This window comes from Hibiscus syriacus, unplaced genomic scaffold (genome assembly GCF_006381635.1).
Source record: "Hibiscus syriacus cultivar Baekdansim isolate YM2019G1 unplaced genomic scaffold, ASM638163v2 tig00110584_pilon, whole genome shotgun sequence".
Lineage (NCBI taxonomy): Eukaryota > Viridiplantae > Streptophyta > Magnoliopsida > Malvales > Malvaceae > Hibiscus > Hibiscus syriacus.
The window spans coordinates 1467693-1478076 of NW_024062792.1; the positions used below are offsets into that span (position 1 = coordinate 1467693).

General features: G+C 37.3%; 1 protein-coding gene across 1 annotated transcript; it reads right to left on the reverse strand.

The window, feature by feature from the left end:
- Positions 1-4520: 4520 nt before the first annotated feature.
- Positions 4521-6250, reverse strand: LOC120133599. The gene is made up of 4 exons (XM_039150157.1): positions 6137-6250; positions 5681-6014; positions 5477-5593; positions 4521-4886 (listed from the first exon to the last, which is right to left on the reverse strand). Exons 1-4 carry the CDS (start codon positions 6236-6238, stop codon positions 4768-4770), a joined length of 672 nt encoding a protein of 223 aa, XP_039006088.1. The 5' UTR covers positions 6239-6250; the 3' UTR covers positions 4521-4767.
- Positions 6251-10384: the final 4134 nt, after the last annotated feature.

The following is a 10384-nucleotide window of genomic DNA, read 5'->3' on the forward strand; positions in this document are numbered from 1 at the left end:
ATTAATAAATAAAATTCTTTAATCATATACTGATTTTTGTTATGATCCTGTATTGACACATGTTAAATCCTGATTAAATAGTTATATTATATACTCATCACCAATACATCGTATGATTAATCATGACTAGAGTTTTTGTTCACGGAATTATATTTTTAATTAGAGATTTCAATCTGGAATAAAATAAGGGTAATGTATTAACAAGAATGTTAGACCATAAAGAAATTATTAAATTTTTAAATCTGCATATATTTGTATTTATAATTAATAATATGTTTTTTATTTTAGAATTTTATAAGTCACTTCCTCCTTAAAAATTTAAAAAATTCACTCTTCTAACTAAAATAAAAACAGACAAGTTTTACCTAAAAGGGATCGCATGAACACCGTTAAATACAAACGAAGTTTTTCAAACAAAACTCTGTTACCAAGCATCTCATAGGAAAAGAACCATAGATATAAGCCATTGTAAAACAAGTATTTATCATATAGCACAACACAGTTCCGGTAATCATTCATAGATATAAGCCAATTATTACAAGCCATAAACAATCATGAAAGATGAAAACAACTGACAGTTCCAAGGCATATTCGTGTAGCTTTTGCGTATAAATGTAATTAATAGAACCCACCATGACTCTTTCTTGCAGCGGTTTCCATCGCATCCGCCACCCTATTCACCGCCGCTTCTGGCTCCATCGCCGTCACCGTTTGGCTTCTCAACAGCATCAACCATGGCTCCCACACGCTCTGCACAGTGCACACAACCACCACAAAACCATCAGTTTATATACAGAGTGTACTAATGTGTTCCGAACAGAACAAGTGACTGGCTTTCAATTCAACCAGCCAGGGTGGGCAAATTCAGCAACTAGAGTGCTGAGAAAAAAAACTTCAGACTTTGAAATGGTTTAGACTTTATTTTTCCAAAAAAAGTGAATTCTATAGTGGACTTTGGGAGTCGCCAATACACAAGCTTGTGTTTTCCAAAAAAACGGTCGAAGCAGTCGCATCTTCAAGTTTTTCGTCGTCAGGGAACCATGATTGGCCTTCCTCTCTGCTGCAGTTATACCCAGTCGGAATATCATGGTTGACCTCCGAAAAACGTCGGAGAAGAGAACGTCGGATGTTGTCGGTCCAAATGCCCCGAATATCTTCTAGAGATGCCACGTGCTCCGATCGAATTCCAACGTTCACTATAGCAAAATTATTCCCGGCCGATTCACCCATCCCCTCTCCTATGAATACTCTTCGAATCCAAATATCAAACCACATCAAAATTAGTTTCACATTCTTCCTTCTATCAAACTAAGTAGATTTTATTATAGTTTTTATAAGGTAAAACTATTTTTTATTATATTATATTTATTTCATATTTATTTATTTGACCAAATTTTATTGTACTAATTTTTTTTATTACTTTTTGCGATTGTAAAATAAAAGGCGGGATCATATATGGAGACATTTTTCCGATACGATAACAATATTAAATCGTGTTATTTTAAATTACTGTGAATATTTTTTAATTTTTTGAGTATTTGTATATATTTTAATTCGTATATTATTTATTTAATTAGCAAAATGATCATATATTAGAAATAATTATTCGTTTTGCATATATAAGACTCTCAATCTTTCAAACTCTCAAAATGAGACGTATTTCAGTTATTGTTTACTATGATGGAGAAATTCAGGAAGATAAATCGGCGTTGTCTTCACATCAAATCATTCTGTCACCTTATCCTTCAAGAGAAACATCACTTTTGAGGAGCTAATCATTAAAATTTCAATGACGGTTCATGTTGGAAGTACTAGAAGATTGTCCTCACTTCAGTATAGATTTCCAACTGAACTATTTCTGTTAACTTATACAACGTTCGAAGTCTCCAATGATGAAGATTTGCTATGATGGTTGATGCTCAGAATCAAAATTCAGAAGTTGTTACACAAATGTATGCCACATTTTTTTAAGTGTTTGCAGTTCGTGGTATATGGTATGTCATTATGCTCCCACTATGGGTTGACTCAACAAGTTGATCAAGTTGACAGCCTAACTGAGAGAGCCCCAACACATTTCTTTATACATAAATGACAAAACTGCGGAGCCTCAAATAAGTGAGTCGGCAACTCGAAAATCTTCGAGGTGCCGCAACCACATACAATGTACTTGGTTGTGAGATTTATCGGGCATCAAGATCTCTTCTATGAATTGTAATATGCAAGCCTGGGCAAATATTTTAGTTTGTTCCTCGGAACAGTCTTCACTCAAATGTTGAAAATTTGTAGCCAACTATGATAATGGTATTCGACCACCATTTAAATTAGACAGGATACCTCCAAGATATTCATCACACAAGGAATACCAATCATCATCCTCCACACCAGAAACAACATCCCTATCTACTGGAAGCCCCAAATATATGGAAACATCCTCCAACGTAATAGTGCACTTCCCACACGGAAGATGGAATGTGTGTCTCTGCTCTCCACCTCTTAATTAGTGCAGAAATAAGGTTGAGTTTTAGATTATAGTGTCCTTCATATTTCACTATGTCATCGAGTCTAGCCTCGGCTAAATACAACCAGATAGGACTCAGTATCTCTAACTTAGTGTTACGAATAACTGGATCTAATATACGGTCATTCACCTAATTAAATAAATAGTATACAAATTAAAATATAAATTAATACTAAAAAATAAATAAATAAAATATTCACAATAATTAAATAACACAATTTAAAATTATTGTCTTATTGGCAAAATGACTTAAGATATGATTCTCATCTAAACTCAAGAACCCGCCTTCCATTTTATAACTACAAAAAGTAATACTAGAAAATTAGTACAATAAAATATAATTAAATAATAAACTATTAAATGATTATAATATAATAAAAAATAACTTCTAAAAACGATAACAATACCTATTTAAAGATTGATAAAAGGATAGATAGAATGAAGAAAGAGTATTTTTGACATGATTTGAGAGGGGTATTTATAGAGCAGGGGGACGGTCGGTTGGGCGGTATTAAAGGCGGGTCAATGAGATTTAAATGGAATGCGCACCTCATGATCCACGCCTTCTCCGTGTGTTAGATTTCACCGCAAAGGCGCGTCTCATGATCCGAACCTTCCATCCACGTCTGCAATGTGCTTTCCCTCAACCGCGCTTTATTATATCTCTGTCAGAAATGGTGCTAGATCGGTAATATTTGGAGAAATGGTATCTGATGGGTAATATTCTATTATTAGGATGAGTTTTAGGTAAAACACCTATATATACTAGTATATTTTAATTTTTTTAGTATTTCCTTGACCCCCACTAGTCCTTTATAGCTTCCGCAACTGCATCTTATCCACATCTTTGGAATTTTAATCTGTGTTTTAGTCGTCAAACCTATGTATTTGGTTCATGTTTAACCAGGAACCAACCTTTTATTTTATCCTTTATTATTATTAAAAGTATAATGAAATTATTTGATATAAAGATTACATAAAGTTTAATTTATAAAATTTTGTATTTTAATATTATTTATTTTATTTAAGATTTATGGTTTATAATTTTAAAATTTAGAATTAATAAATCTGTTTCCAATAAGAAAAGGTAGAAAACGACATACTTTTGTGTGGGGCCTTGTTTCATATAAAGTTAAAAGTGGAAAAGCACGTAGGACTGTGATCATCCTCAAATGTAATTTTGGAATATTATTATAAACGTTGGTCAAAATTTACAGTTTTTGGGTTTGGAAAGTAGTTTCGGAATTAAAATCAAATCTATTAATTTTCATTTTATAGTTTATATATTTTATCAAAATATAATTATATATTAGATAAATTAAGGGTTTAAAATTTTTATATTTATCGAAATAATTTTATTTTTTTTATTAGAAAGTGAGAATTTTGGCAGTCTGAGTGGTTTAAAAGGTACTACTTTTTCTTGTCAATATCATTGCTTAGTTGACAGATGTAATAAAACTGTGGGGTAAGATAGATAAGGGATGACAATTGATTTCATTAATTAAACACCAGAATTTTATATTCCTTAGCTTAAAACAAAGGGTTTAAAGAGCTTTCCTATCTATTTGTTAATCCCCGCTATATAAATATCAATCCCCGTGATTAGACCAAATAGAGCAATTAGTTAGCCAAGTTAATTATTGTGTAAAAATCATATGAAGATTAAGGCTGCGCTGCTTCTCTTGATCATGGCATTACTGAACAAGATATTAAAATGGGAGTCGAGGGTTACGGGTGGGGAAAAAAGAGAAGCCATAAAACCTTAAGATCCACCACCCGAAGCCATATGTCACGGCTGTACGGGATGGCGGCGGCGCCATCCTGTAAACATTGGAGCTAGATTAATGATAAGCGTGTTCCTCCTACCCACAATCAACTCAACAACCAATTAATCCACCAAGAAAAGGATTCAATTCTATACGAAAAAATCTGTTAACTCTATGCTATTCCACCTTATCCCTCCTCTGCCTAACATCATCTCAAATCTTAGCCACCACCAAAATCCTGCTAAAACGGACCAGTTTTACCCTTTACTCGAACACCCTTAAATATAAAGAAATTTTTTCAAACAAAACCCTGTAACCACCGTACTGCAAACTTAAACACATAGTTCCAGCGGCAATTCAGAGATACAAGCCAATTATTACAATCCGTAAATTCAAGTATAACTGGTAGCCAACAATCATCAATGAAGAAAGCAACCGACAATTCTAAGCACATATTCGTGTAGCTTTTGCGTATAAATGCAATTAATAGAACCCACCATGACTCTTTCTTGCAGCGGTTTCCATAACAGCCGCCACCCTTCCGGCTCCATCTCCGTCACCGTTTGGTTTCTCAACAGCATCAACCATGGCTCCCACACGCTCTGCAAAGTACACACAACAACCACAAAACCATCAATTTATATGCAGACTGTACTAATGTGTTCCGAACAGAACAAGTGACTGGCTTTCAATTCAACCAGCCAGGGTGGGCAAAATCAGCAACTAGGGTTGTGGCAAAAAAAATTCAGAATTTGAAATGGTTTAGACTTTATTTTTCCAAAGAAAGTGAATGCTATAGTGCACTTTGCGAGTCGTCAAAACACAAGCTTTTGTCTTCCGAAAGACGGTAAAAGCAGCCGCATCTTCAAGCTTTTTCATCGTCAGAGAACCATGACCGGCCTTCATCTCTGCTGCAGTTAAACCCGGTCGGAATATCATCGTTGACCTCCGGAAACGTCGGAGAAGAGAACATCGGATGTTGTCAGATATGAAGATCTGAAAACAACAAATGTCCCGACTATCTTCCGGAGACGCCATGTGCTCCGATCGAGTTCCGACGTTCACTATAGCATTCGCCTCACTTTAAAGAAAGATTTTTTCACAACCTCATTTCAATCATTTTTTCAAAGCTCCAGCAGAGCATTTTTGCCCAGCCAGGTGAGTCATGAGAATACAAAAACAAGCTTTTTACCGTATTCGCCGCCGGAAAATCCACCTTTCTCGCCGCCGCTACTTGCTCCGATGGCATCCATGACAACTTTTTCTTCAACACCCAGTGGTCCCAATCCGAGTTTGGAAACCTCGTCTCCTACATAAAGGACGACAAAGAAATAAAATCAGCCAACCAACCAAGTGGGTCTGTTCTGTTTCATCTGAGCAATCTTGTTTCTTTTACCGTAAAAGCAACCAAGTCGTCCCTCATCGCCGGCGTCACAGTCCATCATTGTCAAAATAGTGTTTTGCATCTCTTTTTCGTCGAAACGCCGGAGAGTCTCGGGATCTCCGCTCTCAATAGCATCAAGGAAATCCATGAACTGGTCGGCAAATTTCGCCTTGGGAGCTTCCTCGGCTTGTAGGTCCCGTTTCATTGTCAAAAGAACGGTGCGTTCCCTCACCTTGTCCACATACGCAACAAAATCGGCCCTTGCTGACTCAGCCATCCGCCGAGTCACCTCTCTTTGCACTTCCAGTGCAACCTCCGGGTCCATGGAAACGACACCTTGAGGACCCTGTTTTGTCAAGTGAAGCAGAGAATTAGCCATATCCAGTAACAGAGTACGAGGCATCATTAAATGATTAATGAATAACAAAACAGACAACGAAACTGAAATTATGTAAAGAGAAATCTAACCATTTGGGGAAAAGGGTTGTTGGGCCAAAAAGACATGATTGGGGAAAAGGGAACGCTTCGATCTGTTAAGTTGGTGGAGAAAATGGAAATTTGATACCTCATACCTCCAACTTTAAAATGAAAAAGAAAAGGAGAAAGATACGTAACATTGCGTCAGTGAAGGCATTGAAAAGATAGGATACGACCGTCTACTTCGGAAAATAGCTTCACATAGATGACGTGTCCCATTTTGGAAATGACACGTTTAGTCGTCCCCCCCCCCCAACAATGTCCAAAGCTTTCGTTAGCAGGTTAATTTTCACACTTGAGAAAGGTGAAAAAATGTTTGTTGTGATTAAAGTAAAAAATTTTAATATACAAGTTGTTTAAAATTTAAATTTTACAAAATCTTTTATTTTATATAATTTATATGTTAAAAATAAAATTTTAAATTTTTATAATTTCAAATTTTTATATTAAATAATTTCGTAATAAATTTTAGCCTTACCCTAGCGGAATATTTATTTATTAAGACTATCTTGTATGACAGAATAAAAAAAAGTACCATATAAACTTTTAGAGTGATAACAAAAACATTTATATTTATATAAAGAGAAAATAACCTCAGTGACCAAAAATTCCATATAATATACGATTTTAACCAACTTTTTTCGGATTTGCCAAAATGACCAACAAAATCGCAATGCGATCGCTAATTCGCAACGCGATCTCCATTATCGCAAATTCGTGTTGTATTTTCGCAATGCGATAGTTGAAAATCGCGTTGCGATGGTCTACAGTATCGTTGCGATTTTCCCAATTCGCAATGCGAATAAGTAAATCGCAACGCGAATTGGGAAAATCGCAATGCGAATAAGTAAATCGCAACGCGAATTGGGAAAATCGCAATGCGATACTTACTATCGCAATGCGATAATACAAAATCGCAACGAGATACTTACTTTCGCAACGCGATACTGACTTTCGCAACGCGATTTACATAATCGCAATGCGATTTTCAAAGCGCCATTAGTATCCTGGCCAAGTATTTTATTTTTAAATTCCAAACATGAATATTAATATATTGGAACACTGAACTGTCCACAGTATATCCCGTAATCGCAACTCATAACCTAAAACCTAAAATCACAACTCAGTCCCATCTCCATCTCTCACTCTCTCACCCATCTCCGACGAAATCCGTCCCCATCTCCGGCGAAATCCGTCTATCTAAATCTCTCAGAGCCACCCTCACAATCAGAAATGGAAATCAACCAAATCAACCAACGAGGGTTAGTTTTTTTTAATTATTTTCTTTTTGAAATTTTTGCATTATTATTAGGTTTTTCATATTGAAATTGATGATAAGTTTACTGGTAATTTCAATAATAGATTAACCATTTCACTTAAATTGCTTATTAAATCAACCAAGAATCGCAACGCGAAATGCAAATCACAACGCGATTTTAGTTTCGCGTTGCGATTCTCTCGTTGCGATAGTCATTTTCGTGTTGCGATTACTTCACAGTGTTGCATATTTAAGTTTGAAGAATAAACTACTACTATTTATGTTTATTATTGTTTTTGGTATATCTTCACAGTGTAGTTTTTGGTATATCTAATTTAGTATGTTTATTGTTTTTGTAGAACTTTTATTCGGCTCAATTGACCTTGAGAAATAAAGTCAGCCTGGCCAAAACAATTGCGTCGAAGCTTTCACCTGCACAAAGAAAAATGTTTGAGGATACATGCTTCGGGCCATGGCTGAAAGTACAACATCCCGGTGGAGATGCGATGTTGACACACCTGTTTCTTCAAACCATGACTAGAGATCTACCAGAGACTATACAACATCGTGATGAAGAGATATGGTTTGATTTTCCACCGGCGTATACGTGTTTTGGGCGAGAGGAGTTTTGCTTAATCACCGGTCTACGCTTCGGACACGATGATGTAGGTCGGTACACTAGACACATTACCCGCCCATCATGGCTATCCTGGGTTTTTCCTGAGCGGAGAGGCCGAGTCTACACGTAGAAGACCTGACAAGATTTTTGAATAATAAAGATGGTTTTACTCGGATGGATGACGTCGACATTGTCCGAGTATGCCTTCTAATTCTTTTGCATGCCGGCTTTTTAGGCAGAGAGGCCAGACAACCTATTCCAAATGATCTAATCAAATTGGTAGAAGACCTAAATGCGTGGAACCTGTTTCCGTGGGGCTCGTATTTATGGAAAGCTACATGGAATAAGTTATCGTCTGCCTTGGATGATCGAAAAAGTTTACATGGCGATGGTTCCAAATACACTTTGACAGGCTTTATTTGGGACTTTAAGGTAAGAATTTTTATATAATGTTTTAAAAATTATAAGTAATTATTTAACAATTACTAATGTTTGTTATTATATTGTTTGTAGATTTGGATATTTGAGGCCTTTCCCGCCATGAAGACATATGCAATAAAAACTTCAAATAATATTCCCAGGGCTATTTCCTGGAAGAGGAAACGAACCTTGCAATGGGAAGATTTACTACGGTATACGACAATAAATAATGTAAGTTAACATAAATACTACCATATGTTTATAAACAAGTTATTACTAGTACACATTTAACTTTGTTTGAGCTTTTATATTGTTAGGAGGCCAACACTCCTCTACAGAGGCTGACACCCATGGAAGCTGAGCTTGCCACTGATTGGTGGCAAGCTAGTAAGCGTTTTTTTGATGGAACGGTTGATGAGCAGCCTCCACTTCGGGAGCCATCACCTCGCCCAGAGCTATCACCCCACCCAGAGCCATCATCTGATCGACCCGGCTATACACCTCCACAACGACAGCCATCACCTATTCTGTCACATCATCGAGCCTCTTCTCCACCATCACCGCAAGATAGGCGACCGGCAAAGATGCCACGACGTTTATCTCCCTGTTCTCCACCTCCACCTCAACGGGATGAGTTAGGGGAGTTACGTGATGAGGTCAATGCCTTGCGTGAGGAGGTCGGTACTTTACGCAAAGACGATGGTGCATGGCGTGTTAAGGTGTCTACATTACGCGTGAGGTAGCCGCTCTACGTGAGATGGTAGCATCGTTGCAGAATGAGGTTCATACTCTACGCAACGAGGTAAGTTTAAGATTTTTCATACTCGTAATTCATTCGGTTGCTGCCAATCTGTTTTTGTTAGTATTTGTTTTTGGTTTTGTTTTTGTCTTTTGGTTGAAGTAATGCAATCCATTCAAGTTTCAATTTGCAGAAGAAGAATAGTTTACTTTCGCAACACGAAATGACTATCGCAACGCGGAAATGGCTATCGCAATGCGAAATGAAAATCGCAACGACAAAATCGCAACGCGAAATGAAAATCGCAATGCGATTTGTGTTTCGCGTTGCGATTTTGTCGTTGCGATTTCATTTCGCGTTGCGATTTTGTCGTTGCGATTTTCATTTCGCATTGCGATAGCCATTTCCGCGTTGCGATAGTCATTTCGCGTTGCGATTTTAAGTTTCGTGTTGCGAAAGTAAACTATTCTTCTTCTGGAATGTTTATATATGTTGTCCTTTTAAATGTTTATATAAGTGCTTACTTCTGGAATGTTATCTGAGCATTTTGTGAACTATGATAGAATAATGATTTGGGTGAATACAATACTAGTTTGAAACATATTTGTCTTTGTTTAATATCATGTTTGTTTATTTACTGATTTATGTATTAATTTTTTTTAGCGGCCCGATAAGGTGGATGCTTTACGTCGGGTTTTCCTTGCACGACGGAGTTCACGCATCAGACGGCGTGGACGTGCTATTACGTCTCCGTTCACCCCAATGGTGCGAAGACTCCGCAAGAAGAAGCCCGACTCACCGGTCATCCCTCAAGAGTCCCCTCCAATCGTTCAAGAGGCCCCCTATTCTCACTCAAGATTCTTCCCCCACCGTTCAAGAGGCCACTGTCATCGTTGAAGAGGTCCCTCCCACCATTCCAGAGCCCGATTCACATGGGGTAATATATCGAAGTATTGAGAAACCCCCACCGGTTCCGAACATGATGGATGAGAGTTGGCTCTCGTATGAGTTACCGGCTAGTACCCTTCCGGTATCTGAAGTGGAGAGGAGACAACTACCGGAAACAATTGTGGATAATACCCTTTGGGCTAAGACCGCAGTTGATTTTTATCTACATGAGCGGAGCCAAGGGTGTTACACTGACATCAGCAAACTCAACGATGAAATGTTTTTGTTGCTTGATCGGTCTTGGTGGGGTGTGCT